The sequence below is a fragment of the Myripristis murdjan genome, chromosome 16 (assembly GCF_902150065.1).
Source record: "Myripristis murdjan chromosome 16, fMyrMur1.1, whole genome shotgun sequence".
NCBI lineage: Eukaryota > Metazoa > Chordata > Actinopteri > Holocentriformes > Holocentridae > Myripristis > Myripristis murdjan.
The window spans coordinates 9,123,903-9,141,421 of record NC_043995.1 but is presented as its reverse complement, the minus strand read 5'-3'; the positions used below and the strand labels follow the sequence as shown (position 1 = coordinate 9,141,421).

General features: G+C 41.0%; 1 protein-coding gene across 1 annotated transcript in view; it reads left to right on the top strand.

Annotated features, from left to right (window-relative positions):
* Positions 1–17,519, top strand: part of adamts16 (ADAM metallopeptidase with thrombospondin type 1 motif, 16) — a 63,146-nt gene that overhangs the window by 44,936 nt on the left and 691 nt on the right. The window contains exons 18-22 of the mRNA XM_030072074.1: positions 957–1,083; positions 14,089–14,293; positions 15,997–16,197; positions 16,497–16,553; positions 16,853–17,068. Coding sequence (XP_029927934.1) covers positions 957–1,083; positions 14,089–14,293; positions 15,997–16,197; positions 16,497–16,553; positions 16,853–17,068 — 806 coding nt within the window. The remainder of the gene's footprint in view (positions 1–956; positions 1,084–14,088; positions 14,294–15,996; positions 16,198–16,496; positions 16,554–16,852; positions 17,069–17,519) is intronic.

Below are 17,519 nucleotides of genomic sequence, written 5' to 3'. Positions count from 1 at the left end.
AAATGGTGCCACATTATGGAGAGAAAATATAGGTTTGGTTTGTTTTGATTTATTTTTTCAATTCAAACGGCTTTTTAAGGGTGGTGTGGTGAAAAATCATGCATGATAAGGTATCCATAGGTAACACATTAAAAGCCTTACTTCCACAATGTGGTCTTAAGTGGGAAACAAATAAAACATAGTGAGCACATTACTAAACCTATGTGATATGTTGCAGATAAAAATCACACAGAAGATCAAATGATTCATACAGAAGCTGCTTGGCATATGACCTCAAAGGATAATACCAATATTTTGTAGTTTGTACAAGTCTTCTACAGTAGGTTGACCCCGTCTATGCATCATAATTCCTGGTGGTTTCCGCATGCAACAGTTGACATAATATCAATAATTATATATCCTCCTTTTCAGGAGGAGTTATTTTCTGTCACTTGTTTTTGTACAATAAAAAAAAAATATATATATATATATATATAGATAGATAGATGTGAAAGATACCTGAGCTGCGTGATGGATCACTGTAAATATGAAGCATTGCTTTTGTTTTATTTTTCAAAATGTATGTTTTTGTTTTTTTCAATATCATTATGTCTGAGTTGAGTGTTTTCCTATTACTGCTCACATACACTGTGCTCCGCTTACTGTCAATCAGCTGACACCCTCAGGAATAAATAAAAATCTCTTCCAGGAAAACACTTCCCTGTTCTCTTATTTGAGGCACAACAGCAAGAACAGCATTCAGCTCCATGGAAAATCTTTGATACTGTAAACTTTGTATTTATAAATCAGTCCAAAATAAGCAAATGTTAAATATAGCATGCAAAGGCAAGAGAAAGAGCAAGAGAAAAGTATAATAGATGTAGTCGCAAGTAAATGAGCTATAACTTCAAACAACATCTTGCATTTTCATATAATGTTGATGTGCCCAGTCTTAATGTGTGATGTGCCCCATGCAGGCCAGATGAACACCAAGTCGGCATGCTACAAAGACCTGAGGGTTCAGGTGAATACTTCCCTCTGCAATCCCAGATCCAGACCGACTACTGGACTGATGCCCTGCAACACCCAACCATGTCCCACCAGGTCAGACCCTGTGCTTTTTAATATGACTGCTGTGCTTGTGCTGGTGATGCCAAATACAGAAGGTTATCATTTAGTCACTTAGGCTTTGCACAGTGCCATAAAAACAGAGAGGGCTCTCGGGTGTGATTAGCTCTGTTTTGGTTGAACATAAGATATCATAACTCACTCGAGACTCTTGGCCTTTTTAATGCCACCGATACTTTGCGGCCTCTGAAATGTGGTTGCCTCTCATCATTAAATTGTACGAGTGATACCAAGTGACTCATCAGTAGAGGCAGGAGTAGAGCGGCTCATGATCTCATTAGTTTCAGCAACAAATCTTCATTCTTCCTTAAAACGCTGCTGCTTCTTTATCTTGAGGTTTGGACCTCCTACTGGGACTTGAGGCCTGTGGAAAAATCAGATTTAAGAATGTGCAAATACTGTATATCATAATCTTCATATTGTTTTGATACATGGTTTTGAACTTTGAATGGAAAAAAAAAGAATTGGCCTATTTGGTCCTTCTAGATTTGTCCCAACCAGTAATGAAATGATATAGCCTGAAAAAGGGGATGAGGAAAAAAAAAACATTGGTTGCCACAATTCAGTATTTTCTACATACATGTCTATGTTGATGAAATGTGAGGAGGTTGTACCTCATCTTTAGAGGTCACCAGCCACATAGGTTGACATCCACTAATTTAAACTCAGTGTGCTGTTCAAAAGATCGTCTTGTGGTCTTCTTACAGCAATATTTCATCTAGCAGTATGACTGGAGCCTGTATTTTTGTCTTTTATCCTGTTTTATATGCCTTTCTGTTTGTGTCCCAGTTGCTCTTTCTATCCCACCTTGGCTCATTCTATATATCTCATGGCATTGTCTTTATTGCCAGTTTGGGTTTCAGCCTTTTGTCTTTCTGCTCTCTGTCATACTCTCTCTCTCCTCCCTGAAGGCCATTGTCTCTCCACTGCCTGCTGCTTCACAGCATGTGTTATTGGCCTACAAAACCTACACATCTGTGGTGTAATTTCTCGACATTCAGGATGTCAAAGGGAACTGTTCATTGGTTGAGTCAACCCTTCCGAGCTTCCCACACTATCTCCTCATAATCTAGTGAATGAAGGCCATCAGGCAACAGTGACTGTATTCTCCACCCTTTCCCAGCCCAAAGAAGCACCTGTTCTGTAATGACGGCATTTTCCTCTCATGTAATGTAGTCTGAGAAAGATAACTTACACTTTGGCCAAAACAAGAGTGTGAGGCATGGGGAAGAAATTGTCTTACATGTGATATTCTGCTCTTCTCTTCATTCAGTTCGACTTGATACTTTACTATCTGTCAGGAATGGTTAGCCTCTCTGTTTGTTTGTAACTGAGCATGCCAAGGGTTCATAAACTTTTTCAGCTCAGAATCCAAATTGAACAAATTTAGTATCACTGTGGGACCCAGGCTCATAAAAACATGTTTCTACTCTTGTCATATCAGCAGCCACCAGAGACTTTTTGGGTCTGGACCTGTAGTTAAAGGAACGTTGCTATTTGCAAAATTCACTGCCAACTCGGTTGATTGGACGGGTGTCCTCAGGGACACATATAGCTGCATCTGTCACCCTCACTGTCCCTGAAACTTTTTTGACCCTAAAGACACACTTTCTCTAGACATATTTCACATGAATACATCATTTTTTTTCTGGGTCAGACTGATGGAAGCACACTCTTGACACAAAAGAGCCCACCAGAAATGGGACTGAGGCCCATTTGCAACCCACAGTATAAGAACTGAATGTAAAGGTTTGCTTCCTGGATGCAGTGGCAAGGAAGCTTTCCTCAGTTGTGTCACTGCTGTCACCTGGAGTGGTGCTAACACTATTTCTTTGATACGTAATGATACCAGAGAGACAGAGTCATGGTTTTGTGGTTCCAGGGTGTGGTTCTGTGGGATCTTGGCTCAGCTTGGTTGGGTTCAGTCACTGTCAAAATGCTTGACAGATTGGCCTAGGCAGAGGATCAAAGATCAGTCAACATGGGCTGATGCTTCGGACATCATAGGGAGTGGCCCAATCACTGACAGTCAGGACATGTATGAACACACACTCGCGGACACAGAAACGCACAGTGGAAATGTCCCTCCCTTGTCTCTGCTGCTCTGGACAGTGTCTGAAACGGTAAAAACCCTTGCCAGCAAATGAATCACAGCAGTACAATCTCAAGACAACAGTGTTAACAAGGGGGTTTCAGGCTTCTGGTGATGGGGATTATGTGTCATTACAATGACTTTTTTTTTTTTTTTTTTTCAGTTGGATATGCACGTATTGTAAGAAAAAGATAAGAGATGCAGTGTATCTTAAGACCTCATTTTCCCACAACAGCTGTTGTTGAGGTGTCAGTTCCTCCAGATGTATTTTCTGAATGCATAGTTGGAGCAGTGATTTGTCAGATATTACACAAGTTTGATCTAGGCTTAAATGCTGTAGACGTTAGGGGGAAATACCACTATATCATGCCCTTAAGGGGAATTGTCTGGAAGGTTATTTTCTTTTCTGGCAGCAGAAAGTGCATTTAATGATGCCACTGAGAGACAGCAGGACAAAAATATTCAGCTTTACTTCACATAGATACTAAATAGGTACAGGATAGATGCATGATGCATTGGTAGCCAATGCAGTAGCCTATCAATTCAGGATAAGTAGAGAATAGGTGCATGATTGGGTCTTACATAATTTTGTAGGCTGTAAAGTTAGCCTTTTTGCCATTTAACTAGAAGTTGCTGCTAAGGAAAAGTTGCCTCCACAAGGGGACTACAAAAGTCATTATCCTTTAGCTTGCAAAACCTGGAAACACACAGTACTTGAAACAGAACTGATTAACAACTAACAGGAACAAGGAAACTATATAGGCCTACAATGAAAACTGCAATACCTGTTTGTTGTAGCACTATGAAAATCTGAATAGTTTTAATGTACAACACAGTTTGCGACAAGATGACAGCTAAAATAAGTCGCTCATGACCTCTGCGTTGAAAAAATGCCACTGCTTCCCCACATGATTATCATTTCAGTATTAAAAGTAACCTAAATAATATTTCACAAATGTGATTAATGCTAACGCTAGTGTCATTTCAACACAGTGCTTCATATTTTTAAAAGGATTTTGGACCACACACCGAATGGTGGAGATGCTAATCTGGCGGTGATGCTAACACACACATATAAATGCATATTTGCAATTACTGCAGTGATCATGCAGAGTATATTTTGCATGCATGGAGCAGGACCTCTGCAATGGCTGCTGCTGCATTTCTCTTAAGGAATAACAAGAGCATTTATCTAGAGGCATTTGACAGCTGCTGTCGAGGCGTCAATTCCTCTGTGTCTCTATTCTGAGTATTCCCAGGTATACTCTTAGCAATGGTCTGAAATATCAGCCAATACTTGCAAATGAAATGGACACCGCTGACAAGTTGTGTCTTGATTTATGAGCAGAGGGTGGTTTAGTTGAGACACTGACCTCATCTGGGCCAGTGTTGCATATTGTCGGTGTCCTGCAAAATTGCTCTTGTTGAATTTCCAATTGTGATACTGTCCCTTGCATGCAGAAGTGTTTTGTTGTCTTGGGGGCAAGCCAGGCATTGAAAGGTAATTAAAATGTCAGAACCTTTGGATGTGAGTTGGAGAATAACAGATTTTTTTGAGGTTTGTGCAGGACTCTACTAAATCCATGCCAGAGATAGACACAGTTGCATTCACCAGTGTGTCTGGACATCAGCACATGTAACTGTTGCACTCTATGAAGAGTGTTTGCTAAATGTTGGAAATGCAATGTGATGCAACCCTAATCTTGCCATTTAATGTTTGATGACAGACAGTAAGTGACAGAGAGAGAGTGGAAAGGACATAAAACTTTGGGTGTATGTGGTGTGAGAGATAGATAGCTTGTACTGTGCAGGCAGTGCAGAATTTGTGTCATAGTGTGTGTTTGTGCTGTGTGTGCACAGAGTGTAAATACAAGAGCACATAATGGTGTTGTTGCTGCTGCTGTTGTGAGTCCAGAATGATTGGCCATAAACTGTTGTCTGGCACACACACGCGCGTGCACGCACGCACACACACACACGCACGCACGCATGCACGCACGCACACAGAAAACAGGGCAGGGCAGTGCAGGAGAGAAACAGTGGTGGTGTCCAGTTACTGTTTAGGAAAAGACTAGCTCACTCCCACCCAAACTCTCTCACCCTCTCATCAAGACACTCATGGGACAATGTACACTGTCCCCACCATGCCCCACCCCATGAACAATTTAGTCCAAAGTCTAAAGCTAAAACAAAATCTATTAGCGCTGGTGCACACATTCACAGAAGTACTATATATACATGTTTTATGTCATCACTTCATCTCTCCTTTCTTTTTTATTGCTGTCTTTTTTTCTTTGGAATCTCCCCTCTTGCATTTGTAATCTTCCAGCTCTCATTCACTCCCATGGGTGGGGTTCCAACACCTGCTGAAGCCATTACTACACTGTGAATTTTTAGTAGTAGTTTTTGTACTTCATTCATTCAAGGCAAAAAATAATGATAATAATAATAGTAATAACTCTGATTCCAAAACTTCCTAGAATGCATTTTTTATTGTTTGGAAACAAATTGATAATGATGTTTCTTTGACAAAATAGTGCTGCAATGTCACATGTAGAAATTGGTTCACAGCTTTTGGGGCAGCCTGCCATTCTAAACATGTCCAACATGGATGGATGTCAACATGAAAATCACTTTATCTCAGTTCCTGAGAGATTTTTTTTGGCGGGGTGTATGCAGGACACCAGTGTTATATAATGAGGACTGAAATCATGGAAACCCAGTTAGGCTGCCATTCATCTGATGTTTTTTGGTAACCAGCAGCTGTCCAAAAAGGAATTTTTCCTCTGCATAGTAATGTTATTACCTGGGTAAGTCCTTGGTCTTCAGTTTGTGTATGTCTCCGTTTTGGAGCAGGTGGCTTAGGAACATCCTGGAAGATCATCACATTGTCTCACTTTCAATAAAAGGTGCTGAGAAGTTTTTTTTTTAGATGTTTAGGTTAGGGTTTTGGTTGGGTGAGGGCTTTCTTGGATATGCCCTCTTGGTTACGGTCAGGGTTATTATTAGGTGAGGGCTTATGTTAAGGGAATGGGCAGCAGGCCAACAAATCATATGACTAATCACAGCACTGGTGGGCATATCTTGCCCAGAACTCTGGTGGGATCCATAATAATACTTTACAAACTTTTCAACTGACCTCTTGTTGATATTTAATGAGATATTTACTTCATTCATTTCAACTGCTATTCTGTTGAATATCTCTGGTAACTATCCAAAGAAACTGTCAATGGCATTTTTTTTGTAAAGGCACTACTAATGACTGTGCATCCAGTGTATATTAATGTAAAATAATACATTGTACATTATGCAGTTATTCCCACTCTGTTTTCACTGTTGTATTGAAGAGAAAATTATTTCAATTCAGTTCATTTCGCTTCAAAATCTTTATCAAATTTAGGTGTGGTCATATTTCGTGATATTTGTAAAATTCGATTGAGATTCTCCTTTCAGCAAACAGAAGACATAATCATTTCTTTAAAACAGACAGGCTGTGTGTCTTAATATTTCTTCTCAGTTCAACATTTGAGAATGAGCATGGGCTGTAGCAGCAAATGCAGCACTAAATATGAGCATAGTCCTAACAACATACACCCTGTAAGCAACTCTAGAAACCGGTTCCTGGAAGTTTTGTTATTTTCTATGAACAGAAAGCGAGCTGACCTTTTGGTTGACATCATCCATCAGCTGCCAGTCATACTAGCATTGCGACCAGTCCAGCGTATCATTGCCATGCCACAGAAAGCAATCGCTTACCACAAATCACCCAATCAGACAGCACTGAAATGTGGTTGCTGGCAGTGTGAACATGGTGTACCACTGCCTGGGTTACAGATAATTCCCACCCATACTAAAAAAGTCTGCTCTCATGGCACCGTGAGGCACTGTGGATAAAAGTGTCCACTAAATGACATTATGTTATGATCGCTACCTTTATAGCCCACTTAAGGCTTACATGGATAACAGTAGGATTATAAGAATGGCATTGCTGTTACCTAGGGGTTTTTGTCCTCCTGGCAGGCAGAACCCAAGGGTGGCTGTGTCAGTCTATCTATTCAACACTTTACTCCAAGGCAGCACATCTCAAAATCTATCAGGCAGATTGCCATGAAATTTAGCGAACAGATTCATGGTCCCCAGAAGATTAACTGTGTCTGTTTGATGACTTCATGACATTTCCTGTAGCGCCACCCTCAGGCCAAATTTGCAGCTTTGTACACAATGTCAGGAAATGCAATTAGTGGACTGGTATGATATTGGTCAGTGCATTTATACTCCTCAAAGGAAGATTCCTCTTGATTGGGGTCACCCCATCACCATTCCTGTAACGTAACTCTCACGCCAAACTTGATAGGATTGCCCATGCTCTCAAAGGAATGGACCCTGTCAGTTTTGGTGACCTTATGACCTTGCCTCTTGCTATCTCAGAATCTATGCAGATTGTTATGACATTTAGAGAGCACATTCATTCTCCCCAGAAAATGAACGCTGTCAGTTTTGATGACATCATGATTTTTCCTGCAGTGCCTCCCCCAGGTGAAAATGGCAAATTTGCACAGTCAACAAGACATCACTAAATCATATCAGTAAATTGCCATGATACTTGATGAATGCACTTAAGAAGAAGATTCTTCTTGATTTTGGTGACCCCTTTACCTTTCCTGCATCTATTGGACGGATTGCTGTGAAATCTGGAAAATTACATTCATGCTACCCACAGGATGAATCCTGTCAACTTCTGTGCCTTCCTAACTTTTCCTGTATCACCTTCAGGCCAAAATGTACAAACCCCATTCTCCCACTGCTTGCATTCCCTAGACATGCACCAAGCCGGTGGGGCAGCAGCAGTAGACAGCCAACACTCAGCACAATAAAACAAAATTTAGTGAGTTTACATTATACCGTTATGGTAAAGAATAAAAACTTTTTAACTGACAGAAGGAAATTGTTATGAAGCTACATCACTGACTGTTAACTAACTTTTAACAAGCAAATTGTTTGCACTCTAAAAAGGACAAGTCAGTTCAAAAAAGTCCTTGAAACAAGACACAGCAAAGGGTTTTAAAACAATTTTCAGCTACGCCTTGGTAGAAATAAGAAAAGAAACAAGTTGACAAATATGCAAATCAAATTCAGGTTTTATGTTTCCGTGTTACGCTTGCAGTGTGAAATTTAATTTTACTCCTGTTAGTAATGTAAATGTTTTTGCCCCTTAATTTAGAACAATATATTTAAGCAATTGCCAAAACAATGATGTGGCCATAGTGAGATGACAAGATGAAAAAAGTCATAGGGGACATGAGGAAATTCATTCTTACAATGATGACAAAGTGAACCATTACGGTTTTATCTAGACATTTACAGCAAGTGATTACACTGTCATTACACAGCATGGCAGCCAGAGACAGACAGTGTTTCATTTCCACTGGTTTCAGTCAGCTCTACACAGCCTACAGAGCTCTCAGCTGTAATGTAGAGAGCAGTGCCTAATTTTCTACTCTCTCTTCCTTGTCTTTGTTTTCATTGTCTTTTTTCTTCCCTTTTTTCTTTCTTTCTTTCTTTCTTTCTTTCTTATCAGCCCCTGTTAATAAAAAGGATACACACACTCAACTTATGCAAGAGTTGCAAGCCACTTTTGCAAGGGCCAAGACCTCTCTGTCTCTTTGCCCCCTCGTCCTTAACCATGCTGAGGGTCAGTCTCTCTCTCTCTGTCTCTCTCACACACACACTTTCTCACACACACACTGGGGTCTCGGTCTCGGGCAGTGTCTTTCACCTGGGTGGCTTCAGGGTCGGCAGTAAACATAACCCTGGACACTCTGATGTGACGTCTTTTTTGTCTGTGACCTGTTCAACCCTACCACACACACACACACACACACACACACACACACACACACACGCACACACACACACTCCATTACCACCATGTCACCAGTCATTTCTGTTTGGCAGAGGATATATGTCATTCAAACTCAGCTGGGCTCAGATTGCAGCGCTCCCAGCCTCTCAGTGGGGATTTGTGGGCCTGCGGTTTTATAATGGTGTGGACTTTGTGATAATAGACACACAGATATCCAATAACCACAGTCAGTCTATGTCTCACTGTCCCTCTCTGTTAGAAGTGCTTTATAAATAAATTTGAGTTCACTCTCTCTTGTAAACACCAGCACATACTCTCTCCTGCTCGCTCGCAAAGGTTATCTAGGATGTAGATGCTCCGCACTACTTTTTTCTCCACTTTTTAACTCTCTCTTGACCGTTCTCTTTCTGAGATACATACACATACACACACACACACACACACACACACACACGCACACGCACATACACACACTCTCTCTGTCTCCTCAGCTTACAACATTACACACACTAGCACCATCACCCTTCACTCACTAATGGGCCGGTGTGTTTACAGTAAGGTGGAGAAGCAGTGATAACAGTGGCTGTAAAGTAATCTCACAACTGTTTACACTCCACTCTTTGGCTTATCTCCATCATTATCTAAATCTGGTGCTGTTTAGGTTGTGTGTGTGTGTGTGTGTGTGTGTGTGTGTGTGTGTGTGTGTGTGTGCATGTGTGTGTGTGCATGCTGAAGCATTGGCAAGACACTGAGTTACATAAAGGTATGTTGCTGTTTACATCTTCTGCATTCAGTAATACATCATACATTTTGAGTGTTTGTATTTGATCAGATGACAGATTATATATTTATAAGATTGTCTGTGGTGGTTTTTATTGTAATAACTGCCAGATAAGCTGATGGCATTAATAGATTTTGTTGTAATTTGAATCCATTTAGTGGGACATTTCATCACAATAGGGCAAGACAGTGCATTATCTATCAGTTATTATGGGATCTGTCTCTGCAGGGACCCACAGCGCAGATAATACAAACCCATAAAGCTCTGCTTTGAAATGAAACATGAGTACCTCGGTATAAGCAGATGCAATTTATGAGCATCAAAGTTAGCCTGCTAACTGTGTGTGTGTGTGTGTGTGTGTGTGTGTGTGTGTGTGTGTGAGCAAACTACACATAAGGATGTCTTTAAATTGAGATGTCTACTGAACTCAGCTATTTTTTGGTGGTGAAACTAGACCATGATATTTACTACAGTTAATGTGCGTGCATTTTGAAAACCAAAATGGATTCTGAGTGAGTTCCAGAGCCATCAAACTTGCTGACCACATAAATGACCAAAGCATAAAAACAGCAAAAGAGCGCTCAAGTGTCAGCAGAGATTTGCACTGTTATAGTATTTTGGTAATCCATCTTTTTCCCATTTGTCACAGCCTCAGCTTCCTGGCTATATTCCCATATGCTTATATTCTGATTCCAGTTATATGCAACAACATTGTACTATGTAAGGCTGTCAGATCTCAAATTGAATGTTCTTGCATTTGCATTGTTCCTCATAACATACATATAATATAGTTACAGAGTTGTTGAAGAGCTATAGTTGTTGATGATCTCATTTATTTGCGCATCCTCCCAACGGATGTTAGGTGTTCCCTAGTCTCACGTAGCCAGACCTGTCTCCACACTTCATTTTAGTGCTGTGCCAGCACTGGAGAAAGGTCTGGCAGAAGCCAATGCCATGGCTTGTTTGTATTTATTTAAACCAATCATAATCATCCTATGAGGCACTGAGCCCAAGATGGCCATTTTTTTCCCCATTAAAGCAATGGGATTTTTATGCACTTTGGCTGGTCACTCTGCCTTATTGTTTAAGGTTAGGGTTAGACATAAGTTGGTTAGGGCTAACATTAGGGAAAGGCTGTAAAGAATGACTGTAACTCAATTAAAAAAAATCCCCTCACTTAGCTGGGGGGAAAAGTACATGTGCCCAGGATGCAGCGATGGTGCAGCGATGGTGCCCATGCAAAACCACACTCGCCCGTGTTGGGGCGAGTGTGGTTTTATTCGGTGGAGCACTTGTACATGGCAAGCCTGTAGGCAGCATGTAGGTTGTTAGCTCAGAGGTTGCTGATTATGAAAATGGTACCATGAAGATCAGAGATGAATCCCAGCTGAAATAGTCAGCCAATTGCAGGCTTATACCCGCAGTCTATATCCTGTGAGTCAAACTAGGTGTTCACTTTTTTGTTCCCCTTATGCACCTTTGTCACAGGCCAGGTTGAGTGCAACCAAAATTAAACTTTGATTCAGAATATGTGCATATCTTATTTTATTATTATTATTCCTCTTTCATGAGGCATCTGGCCAAGTTTCGGATATGCATGTATTTTTCTTTTGCAATCAGTGAATCCCTCTCATACATGGACTGTGAGCTGATACTAAACATTTCTGGTATCAAAACATTCATGCCCACTATACATGAGCAGCAAGTCAGTCAGTCAATCTTTGCAGGTCAAACTATTCTCAGGCCCTGCAGTTATTTCATTTTGCTGTGTCTGCAACCTGAAACTCATAGTGAAGTGGCATTACATCATGGAAAAAGGTTTCTGATGTCCAATCACATTTAGGGGATGATATCATTCTGTCACACTTTGTGGACACACACTGATATAAGCACAGAAAGCCCCAGACACCGACATATACATGTGGACGTTCTCACACACGCACACGGTCAGATGTTATTTAATACCCCTGCTGAGCTTCTTGGTCATGGTGACAGTATCATTTAGGCCACAGCGGCTACCTGATACTCTGTCCACATGCTATTTGATCCCCCCCTGGTTCTGTCTAGAGACCACGATGCTCATCGTCCAGCAACACTTATAGTTAACAGCCAAGGCACAGATCATAAGGCTGGTTTATAATTTGATATGGCATTAATCAGTATATTATGTCAACATCTATGCCAGGAGGGTCACTGAGGTGATAAATAGGTGACTTAAAAACAGCAATATGTGAGAGGCTGCAGGTGTCACTCAGAGCTGCAGTGAATAGAGCAGGTATTTCTTCATGTATCATGGTAATCTGGTTGTTGTTGATGGCCAAAATAGATTTCTTTTTAAACAATAGCAGCTGGAAAATGACAAGATTATCACTGAAATTTTCAGTGAAATTACGTCTTTGCCATTGTAACACATCAATCATCTGCACTTCATGCCCCAGACCCATGTCAATTTCCGTGAGAACATCATCAGTTCGTAAATACATAAGTGTGCCACTTGTATGACTATTAAAAATCTCTGATTCAAAAGGGAATGCTCTTTCTATCCAGTGCAGTTCTTAGGTGTCACACCTACCAGCACATTAAAACCTCATTCCTACTGCTGGTCAGATGACTGCATTTTATTTATATGTGCAGAAACCTCTTTGGTGGTATCGTTTCGTTTTATTTGACATGTGAGATGCACTTAAGTGACGTAACCGGCCTAAAATAAGATGCCATTGAGTATACCACTTGATGTCATCCTGCGACAAGTTGGTAGATGTTCTATAAAGGCAAATCCAAAGTATCAGCTAACCACTACCAGGTCATGTGTTACAACATAGCAAGTATTAAGATTTTTATGGAGAAATGTAATCCAAGAAATATAGCATGCACTGAATTTCCTTTCCATAGAGGCTAACAGTGAAGCACAATGCGTCTATGCTTGAAATCAGATTCACTTGTGAAAGACTGGATGCTGTTCAGAAATTATAGTGCTTTAAACATCTTAAATTCACTATCAAAGTGTCCAGAAGACAAAGGAATAGAAGGAATTGTTTCTGCTAGAAGGAGGAATATGTATCTCAACTGTTGCCAATATTTAAATGCCTCATTGATCCAGAGGCCTCACTATATTCATTATGTAAAGAGTCCCGGGACAGATGGGGTTTCTCCATCTCCATTTATTTATATTCAAAGTGTATGTATAACACTTTTTAGAACTATACTCTGCTTGTCCTCCTTATACAACATTCCAAGAAAGTGATGCACCGAATTACTACAAATAAAGTTTAGGCTGTGTATATATACAATTGTATGTGCTGACAGCAAAGTTTTGGGCTGTTTGGGGTAGATCTAAAGAGGCTGGGTGGATGCAACTTTTGCTCTGGGGTGAATTTGGGGAGAGGATGACAGAATATGCGATGAGGGATTGAGGGTTTGGGGTCGATTGGGTTTGATACAAAGAGACTATGAGGAAAGAGAGAGGTAGTTTGGCAGTGCACGGGAATAAGGGGGCACAATGTGACTAAGATATTGGGTCTTCCAGGCTCCACTCACATTTTAAGATGATGTGTTAAAACTAATGCCCAAAGCACTGTCCCAAACAATTGGGTTGGAAACATAACCAAGCTTGGCTTATTTTCCAACACATTTTTCAAGATTGTAGAGCACAAGAGGAAATTTAATGGGATTAAGGGGGAAAGAGGGGAACGGGTTTTAGTGGTGGTGAGGGCTGAGTTTAGGAAAGGAGGGGGTTTCACATTTTTGCGACGGGGTTTAAGTTACAGTTTAAAAGCTGGATGATCGGACTGTTCTGACTTGCTCTAAAGCAAGTCAGCCATCAACAAATGTCTAACACCCTTGACACCAGCAAATAGGCCTACAGGCAACATTCAAACGGTCTGGTAAATACTGACACTACTACGTCTTAATGTGCCTGTAACAGGATGACAGAATTGTGTAACTTCAGTCTTTTGCTGTTCAAGATGAAGGCACCCAAGTGTTTGAACTTAGTGAAGAGCCATGTAAGTTTAGATGGACTTAGTGGACACTGCACATACCCAGTCACTTTGATTTAGCAACATTTGAAAAAAAAAAAAAAAAATGGCTACTGTATTGCTCTTGTAGGACAGAGGTGTGACCGATGCGTGACTTTTACAACCACTAAACAGTACGTTGTGATCTGTGAATTCCCGTGGGCCCGTGTGTGTAAGTGATTGAGGAGCGGAACATGTTGACTCAGCGGCCTGTGTTGTGTTGTCCCAGCTGGTCTGTAGGGGAGTGGGGGGTGTGCAGCCGGAGCTGTGGAGGAGGGGAGCAGACGCGGCAGGTCCAGTGTGTCCAGAGAACCAGCCAGACAAATGTAGACGCCCTGGCCGACCCTCAATGTGTCCAGCCCACCCCAGCCAGGAGGCAGGCCTGCAACACTCACAGCTGTCCACCAGTTTGGACCACGGGGCCGTGGTCACAGGTAACAGTGCTGAAGTGATACTTTGCTTTGATACAATAATCTAATTATGCAAGGTGCTGACATGGATCTCCTCAAATAAAGACTTTTACATTTTTTAAATGACATTTTTTTGAAGGTGCCGGATTTTGTAAAATTCACTTCAAAGCTCCACACGACCCATTTAGCCCAAAGCGCCCTCAATGTCGTTATGCAAACACTAGCCTTGATGGCTTCACCATATTTTATGAGAATGATCTCAGTGGCTTTAAACTATGAATGTGGCCATTGAGACCTCTCGTGTTTTGTTCTCTGTCCAGTTCCTATACATTGTATGTGGTGGGTTTTCAAAACCGCTCAGCTTCACCGCCTTTTTTTAAACTCTTATTTTACTCCAAACATCGCTAACTACCTGCCACAAACGGTGTCCAGTTCACTTCCTCTCTGTCGCTCTGAGGTGTCTGTGACACAGAGTCGTGCGTCATTTTGTAGCGCTTGAGCTCTGCCAGTTGTTTCACCCCACAGGACCCCTTTTCTTGGATGAAGTGAAACCCTTTTAAGGATATGGTGACGATTGTTATAAGACTTGAGCATAGGATTAGAATCCACATTGAGGGAACTGCCAGGTTGCGTCCAAGGAAACTTTAAAGAAGTAAAGGGAAATTTGTCACTGTGTGGGGTGTGAGCAAACATGGTAGCCAAACTGAAAAGTTCTTAAGCATAGTGGTAAAAACCAGTCCTTTATTATTTCCTTTACATCAATCCTGGTGATAGATTTGGCTTGTTAACTGACATCTCTTTCATTTTAAGTCATTTGATGGCTTGAATTAGTTTCAATACAACATTTATTTGTAGCAGAAAGATGGAATGAACACCTCTGACATTACATTAAGAATGAAATAGCTCCAAATATCCCCCAATAAGAAGTTTACAAGAAAAATATGTGAACCTCGCTTAGTGAATAAAACTGATTACTCTTATAACCAGAGGATCAATAGCTAGTATTATGCAGAACTTCTTTTAGTGTGTGTTCAAGCTCTCATTTCCTCCCCTTCCTTCTTTAGAGATCAAATAGAGCAGCAAATTATAGAGCACACTAGATCACAGCCAAAAGAACTTTGCTAATATTTTCCCTGACAATTACACTTGTACACGATTCTCAGACAATTAAAATGTTCAACACCACTGCCACTGGAATGTGCAATCAAACGCTGCCTTTGTCATGGCAACACAAACACAAATATACATAAAATGCTTCTGTATAGCCATTGCTCTTGGATTTATGTTGGTGGTGTGTGTTTGCATGTTGTCTTTGCTGTGAGATATTACGGCAAACAGTCAGTAAGCAATGGCAATATTCAAGCTACTTCCATTGTAAGTCTGAGCTTCAGTCTAATCTATGCTTGTGAATACGCAACTCAGATGTTGGAGTGTGAAGTGTGAATTCTCCTAGTTTATATGTTCACATTCACTTTGCTTGTGTGTGCACTTTTATTGTTTCCAATTGGATGATTAATGATGACAAAAACCCGTAAATGAACCGTCCTGCACATCATTATATTTTATAACAAAACCAGCAATAAAATTTATTGCCGTGCCATTCAAACATAGCTACAAAGAGGCGAATAACTGGGGCTATGAAAACAAAAAGAGAAAAATAGAGCTGAAAACAATAAGTAATTAAAATCATCATCTTCATCATCATCATGTCTCTGTTGTCTTTTCAGTGCTCTCGTAAGTGCGGCAATGGCCTGAGGAAGAGGACGGTGCTGTGTACGAGCACCGATCCCAGTGCCCGGACGCACACACGCACTCTGCCAGACGGCGCGTGTGCTGGCTCGCAGAAACCTGCCAGTCAAGAATCCTGCTTCATCAAACGCTGCCAGAAACAACGCAAAGTCCAGTGGTTTGTCTCCACTTGGCAAGAGGTAACTCTATAGCTGATAATGGTGATTTAATTTACACATGAGGAAGGCTGACACAAAATGAATGCGGCTCGCACGTCTCCACTTTGCAGGAGTGCAAGGCGACTTCTCAGCACAGGGATTACTTATAGACATGAGAGGGGCTGAGAATGAATGTGGAGAGCATGCTCTTGTTTAGGAGAGGTGGTTTCCTACAATCAGCAAGTAGTGGTTGAAATTGATGATGATTTGTCAACAAATATAACAATTTCCTCTGTACCTCTCTCCTTTTTCCTCTGTTCTTTTCTTCTTTCATTCTTCAGTGCTCTGTAACCTGTGGCCGTGGATATCAGGCACGTTTCATCAAGTGTGCAGAGAAGGTATGCACTGTACAGTATGTGCTGTGTTTGCGTTTCAGTCGTGTATGCCAAAATTCCTTTTAATTAAATTCCTACAACATACACATTATTTTTGGACCCTGCTGTAATTTCTCAACATCCCCAGTTTGTTTGGTAATAAGTTTACGTCTCAAAATTTACATTAATTTATTGCTTTGTAATCATTTGCAAGAAATACTTGCAATTATGTATCATGTATTGGAGAATATTGATCTGGGGCATGATATATTATGTAATAGCCTCTTATGGTTTATGTAACCTGTGTTGATATCCTTAAAAAGGACACTGCAGGAAAATACAGAGAGCTTGCTGCAAAGAAGTGCCATCATGTTCCTAAACCTTTGGTGGAGCTCCAGAGGCCCTGCGTCCTGGCTGAGTGCCCCACCCACACCACCACACCCAACCACCAGTGGAGTACACATCATCGCGCCCGTCCTCCTCCACCCGCTCCACAACCTCTGCCTGGACCGGAGTGGCACACATCTCCCTGGTCTCAGGTAAATTCATTTAGGGTTCATTTAGTTGTTGGTCACTCAACCAACTGTCAATTGCTGTGTTGGCTAGAGTAAGGTCGGTGTACTTTAGGTAAAGTGGTAAAGCGACAAAAAAAAAATATGATTTAAAAAATCTCAAGTCTAGCATTATCCATCTCCAGCACTGCTGATTTCTTCTAGGTTATGGTAATTCTGCTTGTGAAGTTGAAAAGTGACCCTCCGTGTTTATTGTTTTACAAGAATCACTGCAGAAGTGCAACCTCTCCATCACCATCTGGTCAGCAGAGGGAACAAAAAGACAGTGGTGTAGAACGCCTACTTGCTCCAAGTTCAGCTTTTGCACTTGGAGTGTTGAAGGCGCTCTTTCAAAAAACACATGACATCTAGAGAAGAGAAATACAAGGTGCCCAACAATACAAAAGCTACATGCAAAAATAAAAAAAAAAGCTTCACT